The 13,617-nt window shown below is 42.0% G+C and overlaps 1 protein-coding gene and 1 long non-coding RNA gene across 2 annotated transcripts; one reads left to right on the top strand and one right to left on the bottom strand.

The window, feature by feature from the left end:
* Positions 1–207: 207 nt before the first annotated feature.
* LOC143486118 (uncharacterized) lies at positions 208–3,422 on the bottom strand. The gene is made up of 2 exons (XR_013123133.1): positions 883–3,422; positions 208–343 (listed from the first exon to the last, which is right to left on the bottom strand). It is a non-coding gene; the product is annotated as an uncharacterized LOC143486118 (long non-coding RNA).
* A 455-nt stretch (positions 3,423–3,877) lies between these two features.
* On the top strand, positions 3,878–13,381 carry LOC143486117 (caspase b-like). Its single transcript, XM_076985971.1, has 3 exons — positions 3,878–4,032; positions 6,405–6,684; positions 12,755–13,381. The coding sequence occupies exons 2-3, from the start codon at positions 6,414–6,416 to the stop codon at positions 12,907–12,909; spliced, it is 426 nt and encodes a 141-aa protein (XP_076842086.1). The 5' UTR covers positions 3,878–4,032; positions 6,405–6,413; the 3' UTR covers positions 12,910–13,381.
* Positions 13,382–13,617: the final 236 nt, after the last annotated feature.

The following is a 13,617-nucleotide window of genomic DNA, read 5'->3' as shown; positions in this document are numbered from 1 at the left end:
AAAAGTACACTGAACTTACACAAGAGCAAAGATTAGCCTATTTCATGAACAACAATATGTTAACGATTAAAATTACTGTTTTTGTTAATCAGGATATTTCCATTGATAGTGCATGACTTGGCACAGTGCTGATGGTTTTCACTCTTCTTCGCTGGTGGGCTGGAGGGGCGTGGCTCTGAGCATGTGCGTTTTGATAACACTGTGCGAGTAAGGATGTTGCTCCAGTATCTCCGCTCATTATAGTTGGGGTGGCAGTATGACTGCAGAGACGATTCACTCCGGTGACCAACTACAGCCATCATTTCACTTGTGTCCAAGCCAGTGTGGTTGAAATTCTGTAAACCTTAAATGGTGAGCACAATAAAAGTCAGAAGCATTTGGGTAAGGTAATAAAGTAAAAGTAAAATTAATTTATTAAGCAAGTATGGGTTAATCCAGAGATCTCCGTTAACAGACATACAAGGCGTCTGCAGAAGAAAGCTAATTCCCCTCTTTTATACTAATTATCCATAAGCGCACAAGACGTTCACGAGGTGAACATGAGGTGATTAATTGAATATGATTGGATAAACTTGGCATAATTCACACATTATTTATGCGATGGTCTGAGAGCCGACGTGGCCACTTCCAAGTTAGAGACTAAGACACCAGCTGGTGCTTCCAGTATGGATAAGAGTGAGGTCATCAAGTCCCAGGAATGGGCCAATGACGCCCAGGGGAAAGACAGCAAAAGTCTAAGGCCTACTGAGCCATACCAGGCCCTACTTACATGATTAACATACATAAAGAGCACTAGCGTATACATTTATCATGTGACATATATATTGTGATTAACATATACTAAATAAAGCATAGCATCAAGGAAAATGTTAGATTTTTCACCACGTGGCTGGGGCCACGACTCCCGGGTGGCCGGTTGGTGGCTGGGGGTCGACTCCGGGGGGACTGCTCGTGCCGGCCACTGGCTGGGGGGCCGGGGCTGCCGACCTGGGATGTTTGTGTTTGTCCTGGCGGGCGGTGGGGGGGGGGGTCCTTGGATGGCGCTGCCTCTGGGCTCTGGGGTGCGGGGCCGGGGGTGCGGGGGGAACGGGTGCTGGCCCCAAGGGGGGTGGCTGGCCTCCCCTGCGGGGCCGGGTGGCGGGACCCGGGGCCCGGTGCCTGGGGCCACCCGACCCCGTGCTGGGGCCCTGCCCGCACGGGGTGACCTGTGCCGCTGCGGACGCACAGCTGGGGGGGGGTGGGTCGGTCGGCCTTGTGTCGGGGCGTCGGGTCTGGGCCTTGGGGCTCTGAGGTGCCTGGCTGGTGGGGGTGGGGCGGTGGCTGTCGGGGGTATCTGGGGCGGGCCGGGGGCGCAGGGTTCCGGACTCAGACCAGCTTGTCTTCATTCCTGTGGATGTCTGCTGTTGTTTGATGTGCGATTGGTATGGCTGTGGGTGCTTACATAGGTGTGTTGTATATATGGGACAAGGTGTGTGGGTGTATATGTGTGTGGAGATATATATAAGAGATGAATGTGTGTGGGTGTATACGTATGCGAAAGAGATTATGTGTTTAGGTGTATGTGGATGTCCAGACAGGCTGTTCTCTGTGGTGGGGGCGGTGGGGATCTGGGCTTGGATGCGGTGACGGAGGGAGCTGCCCGCCCGGTCTCCCCTGGTCGGCTGCTCCCTGCCTCGAGTCGGTGGGGCAGTGAAGCTCGGTGCTCAATGAGCTGGCTCTCCTCTTCCAGAGGACCATTTCCTCTGGACCTACGCATTACCACCCCCCCCCCCCCCCCCACACACACACACACACACACACACACACGCACACACACACACACACACACACACGCACACAGTCCTTGTACATTTAGGATCCTGGGGGGCAGGTGTGTAACCAGAGGTTGACGAGGTGGGCCTGCTGCCAAGGTTCACCCGTCTCCTCACCACTGTCTGTCCCTCAGTTTTTACTGCACCTTAGACATTGAGGGCCTTTGAGGGGACGGTGTGGACAAACGCTGGCCAGTGACCCGGGGCTTTGTCCACGTTGGTCCCAGCACCTGTCCCCTCAATTTTAACTGCACCATAGTATCACACACTACCATACATGCATATACACCAACACCTACACACAACACAGCACTGGGGGTGGAGGGGTGGGAAGGCCTTCCTTCACCCGTTTCCTGCTCCCTGCCAGGGCGGGGGTGGGTCGCAGGTGCGGGGCCGGGCTTGTGTGTATGTGCATGGTAGGGGTGGGGGGTCTCTGTTTCCTCTGGTTCCCCTGGACCTGCACTCCTTGGCTGTGGGGGCGCTGTCCGGGGTTCTCACTCTCCTGTGGGGGCAGGCATGCGAGGGTCACTGGGAAGTGCTGCCCTGGGGCTCCACAGCTCCTGGGGGAGCCGAGGGCGGGTGGGATTCCCGGGTCTTTCTCTGCCTACCTCTGGCCTCTGGGGGAATGTTGTCGCAGCTTTCTACCCTTGCTGGTAAGTACATTCTGTACATTTATCCTATGTTGCACAACTAGGTTACACATAAACACACACTCACACATACATCACGTCATTTGTGCTAAATGTCTTTGGTACACTTTCTGCTTTACTTTGCTGTGGTCATTCGAGCTGGTTGGGGTTTTTTTTTTCTTTTTCTTTATATATAATAATAATAATTATTATTATTATTTATTTATTTATTTTTTCCCCTGCCCTTCTGTCTTTTCCCTTTTTATTCTTTTTCTCCCCCTCTTTTCTTGGTCCACCTAACCCCAATAATTATCACTTTGCATATTGTTATAATTGTCATTTGAACTGTACATAAAAACAAAGTTGTCCTCCACAGATGGGGGGGTGGAGGTGGGCCATTAATAAAAAAGAAAAAAAAAAAGAAAAAAAAAAAAGATTTTTCACCACACCAGCATCTGAAGATTTCTGCATTGTGGTACTTTGCAGACAGTGGTTGGTGTATACAGTTTTAATGCCAGCTGCCTTGCAGATTCTAGTTAGCATGGAACCAAGAAATTTCACTCCCATTGGCTCTCTACCTAAAGAGAAAATCAAATGTTTGACAACGTAACGGACACAACGCTTTTAACGTTATTGCCAACAGAGACCACATGTAATGAAAATGAGTTATAATGTAAGAAAAACAAATGTTTTTATAATTAAAAAGAGAATATCGTATTAATTACTAATTACCAATCATCACTGGTGTCATTTGTCTTCTTCAGATGGAAATAAAAAACATGTCGATTTGGAGGAAGAACAGCGACATATTTCTCCAGTGAGTCCCCTGGCTGCTCATACACACGGACGTCATTTCGGGGGGAGACTTTTTCAAAAGCCTATATACTACCTTGGAGATTCGAAACAACTACGTAGCACTTTTGTAAGTCGCTCTGGATAAGAGCGTCTGCTAAATGCCGTAAATGTAAATATAAAAGCCGGTTTTGCCCCCCCCCCCCCCCCGCCCCAGTTTTTACGGTTAAAACCAAATATTTAAATGAATCCCCCCCCCCCCCGAACACACCAGCACCCCCATTTGTGCCCCCCCACCTATGAAATCAAAATTACGTCCATGCTCATACATGAGTCCTGATCGAATCTCTCTGACTCTCTCGTTGGGCTCTTTGTGGGTTTTAGTGATTTCGTTCAAAAAACGTAGATATACTGAGCAGATTAATAACACGCGGGCGTATCGTCATAGTCCACAAGAGGGCGACCGAATACTACATAAAAATACGTTTACGCGTAGGCAACAATTAAAGAGATTAAAAAAATTGCGGGGAAGTCGTAACATTCCACATGAAGGATACTCATATGCATAATATAATGGATATGTATTTTATCTGCAAAATGTTTCTGCATACATTATTTTCTATTCAGTATAAGCATTACGCAATGCCTATGCACGTTTCCTATAGTAGACCGAGAACCTCAAGAACTAAAAGGAGGAAGTTAGAGAAAGTGAAACTAATCTAGAAACAAAGGGAAAGACGCCAGTATTATCGGTGGAGAGTGGAGGAGTGACTTGTTTTGAAATAAGAAATAGTTTCAAGGTAAGATGCATTGGGTAGTGTATTTATGCTACTTAAAGTTGCATTTAACTATAGCTAGTGTTTTTGTGTAAATACCAAACCTCTAAGTTTGAAAAAGTATCACAGTTTGAAGGATTCTACGTCGCTATAGCGTAGCTGCAGGTTAAGTCATCTAAAACTCGAAGTGGTTACATTTGTTAAACAGTTTTACATCTCTATATATTTCAGAACACATAGATTTGGTTTTCAGTTCGTATCCTTGCAACGCGCTCTTTATTAAAAAAATATTTAACGAACATGTGCACCGAGGTGACTATACGGAAGTTATGTTTAACTTTAATTAATGTTGCAAAACATTAATAGGCCTACACTAGAGGTCTGCACTCCCGCGGTAGTCCCGCGGGTCCCGTCAGAATATCTTGCGGCGCGGGACAGAATTTAATTGTTATTGGCGGGAGCGGCAGTTTAATTAGTCCAGGCGATGCGGGAGCGGGACCACATATACATGTAGAAAAATCCCGACTAAAACAAGCGGAAACGGGACTAAAACAAGCGGGAGCGGGATAAAAAAAGCAGTCCCGCGCACACCTCTAGCCTACACAACACACCCTGAGCCTAAGTGTATGCAATAAAAACAATCCCAATAATACTGAAAATAGTAGCATTTGCAGGGATCTGTACTATATTTGTGGTCATTTCGTCATTTATTACCAGTGTAACTGAACATACACAATGCCAAAATAATTCTAGAATTTCCAGATTCCTACATTGGACTGGTGGTTTGCCATGTATAGACAGACATAAAAATGTTGTAGACTCAGAAAAGTGCAATAGTATACGGCGCGAGACTGGGAGACTCTCTCACCATGGCTCTCTCATCCTGGCTGCACCGCGCTGGTGAAGTTCCGTTATAGTATCGCGTAATTTGATAGGAATTTCAAAATAAAAGTAATAAATGAGAAGCTTAAAATTGTATTATATATATATATTTTTAGCACATTTACCGTTTCTACATAAATAACTACATATACTAGTTATACCTTCACTCTTTGTATTTACGAAACATCCCATATGGCATTATAAGGATGTTTGCAAAGGATTTGAAAACTTCAATGCACATTAAACTTAATGTTTTGCAGATAAAATTCAGGTAGAAATACATGAAAACACAAACAAAAGATTTCCATTTAGAACTTTATTTTTGCAAAAGCCCCATGGCTTACCCTCTTTAAACACTGTTCAATTTACAGTTGATTGGTATTCACAAGTTGTCAAGCACCTCTGCCATAAAATGGTGCATGTCTTGCACAGATTCAAAGCCAAACACGAAAGGGTCCATTACATCACTTTGCTCGTCCTCATAATGCCAGGCTTCTGTCCAAACAATAAAATATTACACAACTATAATAGGTTAACCCATTATAGACGAAATTTTTATTTTATTTTATTTATTTTATTTTATTAAAATTAAAATTAGATAAGACAAGCAGACTGATGGTAGTTATATATATATAAATGATCAAGCAGCATTACTAAATTAATTAAATTAATATACATCTCCTTCCACTGTTATTATCTATTTACTTTCACAGTATCACACATTGCAGAATTTAGGATGTACATTGTTCCCATGCGAAGTTTACAATGCAGATAACTTAACAGGCTATTCTTAAAAGTTTTCCTTTCCACAAAGTAACTTTATGAACATATTCACTGCCAATACAAGACTAGAATGTAAGATTCGTTTGTGTACAAAAACAAGGTATTTCAACTTGCACTAAACGCTGGCGTCGGCCATTGTTTTGCACACAAACGAGCATGCGCGATATCAGGAACGCGTTTATGCCATGGCCAGGCAGCCATGCACAAGCAGCCACGGGGAGGTGGTCTCTTTTCTCGAGCCGTACCCTCCTCGAAAAGTGGGCCGATTAAATCGAGATACATCTAGAAACAAGACTTTGTGCTGATATATTTTGAATGAATGAATGAATGAATGTTCAATTTATATAGCGCCTTTCTGAATACCCAAGGCGCTTTACAATTTTAACACAGGTACAAGTCACAGACAACCAATCACACACACACCGGTGAGAAGCGGCAGCCAATTGCGCACAGCGTACTCTCTACCATCTCTACCAGCGTACTCATACCACTCTCTATTTTGAAATACATCAGCAAATAATCACCCTTTATTGGTCCAGATTTTGCTACCAGCTTGTGGCATTTACTCGGTAACATTGGATCTTGGAACTTTGATGTCTTTTTAATGGAAAATGGATTTTCAAATTGTAATACCTATGATTATCTTGAAGTAAAGTTAATTTTGCGCAGTCTACCGGTATATATTGGTCTTTTAGTTTTAGTTTTAACTCCTATCCCAACTTTCCCCTCAGTGACACAAAATGGCCAATGTTCCTGTGCTTATCCTGGATTCTCTCAGTGAACTGCTGGAAGAAGAATTCAAGAGCTTTAAATGGCAGCTGACAGATGGTGTGGCGAAGGGTTTCCGTCCAATATCTAAGGGTAAATTGGAGAAAGCCAAGCAAACAGATGTTGTGGACTTGATGGTGGGTCAGTATGGCCTTTCAGAAGCTGGGACTATCACTGTTAGAATCCTCCAGAACATCCAACATAATAATCTTGCTGATAAACTGAAGACACGGCTATCTGACGGTAAGACAATGTTCTGCATATGACACTCCCAACACCACACCACTAGAGATTTAGTGTCTTCCATACAGCCACCAAATCCTGTTGAACCAAATGACACTGGGGAAATCTAACCAATGAAATGAAACATGCAACATCATGAAACATCAAGTCAAATGTAAACGTCACACTGTACATTCTTCAAAAGGTACTTAACTGTACATAAACATAAAACCACAGACCTATACAGTTCACAGTGGAGAGTATTCTCTATGCAACAGTGCAAAACAAGACAAATACACAAGTCTGAAACAATAAAACAGGGTTGTGTGATGTGTTGATAGAACAGTGCAATTTCTTTAGGTTCAAATCAGATACAACAATAATTTATGCTGATTGGTTCAAACCCATGTCTTTAAAAACTGACTGTATAGCTATAAAACTGACTCATTCACTCCTTTCACTCCTTCTATTGTTAATACTACTCCCTGTCCCACAGTTCATAATCTGGGCATCGTCATCAATTCCACTGTCATTTAGATACTGCATTAATTCTCTAGTTAAAATCTAATTTTTTATTTGTATAACATGGCCAAAATTAGATTCTCTGTCAGTCCACGGCAGAAGCTCTTATTCACTTTCATCTCCTGTCACCTGAATTACTGTAACTCTCTTTAATTTGCTCTCAATTCATAAAGATCTGGGGTGGGTTTCCCGAAACGTTCGTAACTCTTAAGTACTTCGTAACCTTGTACTTCGTAACCTTGTACGTGATTTCAATCACGCCGAATTAAAAACAGTTTTCCCTAAATTTGAACAGCATATTAAGTGTGCTACAAGAGGGAATAACAAAGTTTACAGCAACATCAGCGAAGGCAATAGGTCAAACCCTTTACCACATCTGGGTTTGTCTGATCATATTTCTATACTGCTGATTCCCACATACACACCCTGCAGAAAGAGGATTCCACCAGCCAAAAAGACAGTTAAAATCTGGCCAGAAGGAACATCACTTCAATTGCAAGACTGTTTTGAGAGCACTGATTGGAGTGTTTTTGAACATCAGGACCTTAAGGACTTCACCACAAATGTGCTCTCATACATCAACTTCTGCGTTTAAAATGTCTCTGTGGACAAACAAATTAGGACATACTCCAACCGTAAACCCTGGATGACCAAAGAAGTTCAGGTCCTACTGAAACAACGGAACACTGCTTTTAGATCTGGAGACAGTGTGCAGTACAGTGCTGCAAGAGCTGAACTGAAGAAAGGCATCAAAAGGGCCAAGCTGGAATACAAAAAGGAGATTGAGAACCATTTTGAGGGCAACAACACCAGGCAAATGTGGCAGGGAGTTCAGTACCTCACCAACTATAAGTCCAGCAACATCACAATGACTGTAGACAACCCAGCACTGGCGGAAGAGTTAAACCACTTCTTTGCACGTTTTGATGTGGTGAGACCAGTAACAGCAGCAGCCCTGCCATCCAACTGCAACAGCTACAACCTGGTGTTAGAGGAGCATGAGGTGAGGTGTACACTGAAAGCAGTCAACCCCAGGAAAGCTGCCGGACCTGACGGAGTGTCTGCGAGGGTCCTCAAAGAGTGTGCTGATCAGGTAGCTGGGGTTTTTACAAAACTTTTTAATGCCTCTCTTTCTCAGTCCTCGATCCCACAATGTCTGAAGGCAGCCACAATCATACCTCTGCCAAAAAAGACCAGCATCAGCAGCCTTAATGACTACCGACCTGTAGCTCTGACTTCAACAGTCATGAAGTGTTTCGAGAAGCTGGTAAAACATCACATCATGTCATGTCTCCCACCCAATCTGGACCCACTTCAGTTTGCGTACAGGGCAAACTGGTCTATGGAGGATGCTATAATAACAGCACTTCACACGACCATCTCTCACCTAGAACTGCATGGACGCTATGCTAGGCTTCTCTTCGTGGATTTTAGTTCAGCATTTAATACCATTATACCGGACAAACTGACTCCCAAACTAATGGACATTGGTATCTCAACCAAAATCTGCAAATGGATTACAGACTTTCTCTCAGACCGGACACAGAAGGTCAGAGTTGGATCACATCTTTCCTCAGCCCTCACACTTAACACTGGGACACCTCAGGGGTGTGTACTTAGTCCACTACTCTACACTCTGTACACTTACGACTGTGTCAGTAAACACCAGAACAATGTCACAATCAAGTTCGCAGATGACACCACTTTAGTCGGGCTTATCTCTAATGGCGATGAATCAGCATATAGGGAGGATGTCCAAAGGCTTGTGGAGTGGAGCGCAGACAACAACTTGGCCGTTAACACCTCAAAGACCAAAGAATTGATTGTGGACTACAGGAAGATAAAATCCAACCTGAGACCAATATGGATCAATGGGGAGTGTGTGGAAAGGGTAGCCAGCTTTAAGTTTCTGGGGGTGCATTTGGACGCAGACCTCCAATGGAGCACAAACACCTCAGCGGTAGTGAAAAAGGCCCAACAGCACCTCCACTTTCTGAGGATCCTCAGGAGGCTTAATCTGAGGAAAGAACTGCTAATGACTTTCTACCGCTGCTCCGTAGAGAATGTGTTAACATTTTGCATTTCTGTGTGGTTCGCCACCTGTAACACTAAACACAAGAAGGCCATACAGAGGGTCATCAATACCGCCCAGAAAATCATTGGTTACCCTCTTACATCACTTAAGGAGCTCTACAACACCCATTGTTGCAGAAAGGCCCATAAAATAATTAAAGACAGAACACACCCAGGGTATCACTTATTCAAACTGCTGCCATCAGGCAGACGGTTCAGGCAACTTAAAGTAAGGACAAATAGACTAAGGGACAATTTTTACAACATGGCTATCACTCTGTTAAACTCTTAAAACATTTATTCAGGCACTGTGCAATATATAGATTCAATTTCAATTAAAGATGTTAACTTTATTGGGAAATGTGCAACTTAATTCACATGTTAATGTGTAACTTAATTCATTCTGTTTTGCTTGTTCTTGGTTCCGACTATTCTATTTTGTTTCTTAAATCCATTTTATTATATTAGTGTATATAGCATATTTGTACCATGATGGAGGCTGGATCCCATTTTCGTTGAACAAGTATACAAGTACATTGTGCAATGACATTAAAGTATTCGTATTCGTACTTACGAATATTCTTAAATTTACGAGTGTTTCCTGAAACTCTTTGTAACTTTCGTCATTCTTATAGTTGTCGTAAGTTAAGAATCTCCGGATCCATTCGTAATTCAGTAAGTTCTTCTTAACTCGAAGCTCACATACAGTTCTACCTCAAAAAGGATACAGGCGCTAATTTCACTCGTGCTGGTTTTAATCACGGCATTACTACATTTGCGTTTATGTGTATAATTAGCATAGTAGCTTATTTTCTTTTGAAGTAATTACATCGCATTTAGGCTACCACATTGTGTCAACAAAAATCAAATGTACTACTTTGAATTATTTAGTTGTAGTTCGCCTGAATGCCAGAATTCGCCAGAATTTTTCCCTTAGCCCCACGATGCAGTTAGTAACAGCCCTCCGATTTTATGCCACAGGTGGGTTTCTGCAGACTGTTGGTGATGCCCACGGACTAAGCAAAGCTGACGTATCTAAATGTGTGCATGCTGTTACTAAAGCATTGCTTTGCCATGCAGCAAATATATATATATATATATATATATATATATATATATATATATATATATATATATATATATATATATATATATATACAGATTTTTGTTGACACAATGTGGTAGCCTATATGCAATGTAATTACTTCAAAAGAAAATAAGCTACTATGCAGCTATATATATATATATATATATAAATTGCTGCATTTCCTAGGACTTTGCTATACATTTTCTAGGACTAGGGATGCATTACATGAAACCAAAATTGGTTTTCATGCAATTGTAAACATTACTGGAGTTGTTGGTGCAGTGGACGTCACTCTGATCCCCATACACACTCCCAGCCTACATCTACATATGATGTAAAGGCTTCTCTGCTTTGAATATACAAGTAATACACAACCAACAAGGCCTCTTTACGGACATTGTGGCCAAGTGGCCCAGGAGTACTCATGACTCCTTCATCTGGGCCAATTCTGAAATGTCAGATGGCTAGGGACGGTGCATTTGATGGTGGACATGTACTAGCTGACAGTGGTTATCCACTCTGAAGCTATATACTCCTGTATCAAATCCCCTGTTATCCCTTCAGTAGCTGTGGGGCCCAGTATCCCCAGTGCCTTCTCCTCCTCAACAGTGAGGGAACTTGTGGACATTTGACCTCCACCAGTCTTAACCCTTTTCCTTTCTTAGTTCTGCCCCCTTATTCTTGACTTGACTACAGTTTTTTGTTTTGTTTTTTTTCTGAATGTGAGGAACTTCCTCGAGCTATTGAAAACAGCATGCTATACTTTTGTTTTTGGCTCAGTTCACTCGACAGAAAGTTTCATTTTCTCTGCTTGTTTGCCATGGTTTTAAATAACGTGTGAAAGGTTAATTGTGTGCCCTATTTATAGCCTTGATAAAAGCCTACGGTCAGAATTGCAAAGGTAATAATTTATGTTCTACTAATTTTTTTCTTATACTTGAAATTTCAACACTTATTAATTGTTAGTTTTTATTATTGTCATTTTGCCAATGATACCTTTGCGGCGTAATAATGAAAAAAATGTATGTACAGTAAATCGGTGGTTTGGTTTTTGACTAGCGGAGCATTTCCAGTGCAGATGCAGAGGTGGAGTCAACTAAGAACTACTTAGAACTCGTTCGGAAATTTGGAGACTACGAAGGCTTTTGGGAAACACTCGTAAATTTGGCGTTCTTAAAGTTATGTCGTTCCTAAAGTTGTTCGTAAATTTCTAAGATCGTTCGTTATCGGGAAACCCACCCCTGCTCATCTTCTCACCAGAACTCTCTCATAATTATATTTTGCCCATTCCTCAACATCTTCACCGGTGTAATATTGGGTCTGTTGTTCCGTGGGTAGCGTGGTCGTGGATGAATGAATGTCAAGCACACAAACAAGCTTTTCTCAATACTTTTAATCTCCTGCTCCGATAACAGAATAAAAATATCCCACAGCTCTCATTCGCTCTGTCACTCCCAACCAATCAACCCAAGCACTAACAGGGTAGAGCAATCAAATACCACCTCTTAACTGCTGTGGATGCACACACATGAAAAGAGGATTTTATACCACCATAAACATTCACTGTACTCTTAAGTTTACAAAATTTAAAACAAAATGATTTGATTTGAAAATAATAAAATATTTTTCCATTCCTACACTGGCTCCCAAATTCAATCTAAAATACTCCTGCTTACTTACAAAGCTCCTCCATAGCTTTCTGATATTGTAAACCCACTTTTTCCTTATAAACCCACTCAGACCCTCATGTCTTCTTCGGCTTGTCTTACTCTCCAGAGCTGTGGTTATGGTGCCTGTGGTGATGGTGCCTGTGGTTATGGTGCCTGTGGTGATGGTGCCTGTGGTTATGGTGCCTGTGGTGATGGTGCCTGTGGTGATGGTGCCTGTGGTGATGGTGCCTGTGGTGATGGTGCCTGTGGTGATGGTGCCTGTGGTTATGGTGCCTGTGGTGATGGTGCCTGTGGTGATGGTGCCTGTGGTGATGGTGCCTGTGGTTATGGTGTGGTTATGTTGTGGTTATGTTGTGGTTATGTGGTTGTGGTTATGGTGCCTTCTCTAGATGTGCTCTCTCACTCTGGAATTCCCTTCCCCCCTCTGTCCCACACTCTCAACATTTAAATACAATAAAAACAAAATGTCTTTTCCATTGCCAATAATAATAAATGCATTAATAAATAATAAGAGTAGTCTTCCTTCCTCCTAACCTCCTCTTTCCTAATGCCTTGATTATATTTTCTTGTAATGGTAATGTCTGTCAGTATGATGTCCTTTCTGTTTACTGTGTAAGTATCTTTAGGTTATTGACAAAAATCCTCAGAGCAGTGGAATCAATTATTCAATTACAACTGCTTTAAAGGCATGAAATACAATCAACAGTTATTTCTCTGTGTTACTCTTTCTTTCATTCAGTTCAAGTTGATGCCAGTGCCTCTTCCACTACATCTCCTGCTTCCAGCACTCTTGGGCTCACGCAAAACATCAAAGCTGATCAGAACAGCAGGGTCACAGCACCTGTCGTCTCTGGGGCCACATTCAATGCCCCAGTGAATTTCAGCTTCAACTGAGGTTTGATAAGACCAAAGACTATGCATAGCATTTCTAGACCTTTACTATAGTCTTTTGTAGTCGTTTATGGTCTTTTAACCCTTTGATGTGCAACATATGTGTACCCCCTGTAATGCACAACATGGGTCAAAAATGACCTGCATTCATATCTGGTGTTATATAATGCTGGTAGGGTTTTTCTGTGTTCTGTCTTTTGAAATCTATTCCTTTTATGATTGAATATTCCAAGTAGTCATTAAATATCTTGTTTTTGATCACTGCTGATCATTATTTAAATGTTTACTTTAATACTTTATGAACAAATATAGTTTTTATAATAGTACATTGAATTTACACACATGGGTCAAACATGACCCGCATTCATTGACAGTGTTATATAATGCTGGTAGGGTTTTTCTATGTTCTGTCTTTGGAAATCTATTCTTTTTATGATTGAATATTCCAAGTATTCATTAAATATGTTGTTTTTGATCACTGCTGATCATTATTTTCATTTATACTTTAATACTTTATGAACAAAAACTTCATCCAAGTGTGATATAAAATAAAGTAACATAATCCTATAATAATTAGTTTTAAGTAGTTACTTTATGCCAGGTTCACACTACACGACTTTTCAGTCGTCAGGTTTTTGTGCCGTTCACACTACACGACTGGTTGTGCTGTAATCACGAGTCTTTCAGTTGTTGTGGCTTTCACACTACATG

This window comes from Brachyhypopomus gauderio, unplaced genomic scaffold, assembly GCF_052324685.1.
Source record: "Brachyhypopomus gauderio isolate BG-103 unplaced genomic scaffold, BGAUD_0.2 sc44, whole genome shotgun sequence".
In the NCBI taxonomy this organism is placed as follows: domain Eukaryota; kingdom Metazoa; phylum Chordata; class Actinopteri; order Gymnotiformes; family Hypopomidae; genus Brachyhypopomus; species Brachyhypopomus gauderio.
The sequence above is the reverse complement of the archived record's forward strand: the minus strand, read 5'-3'. Positions and strand labels throughout refer to the sequence as shown.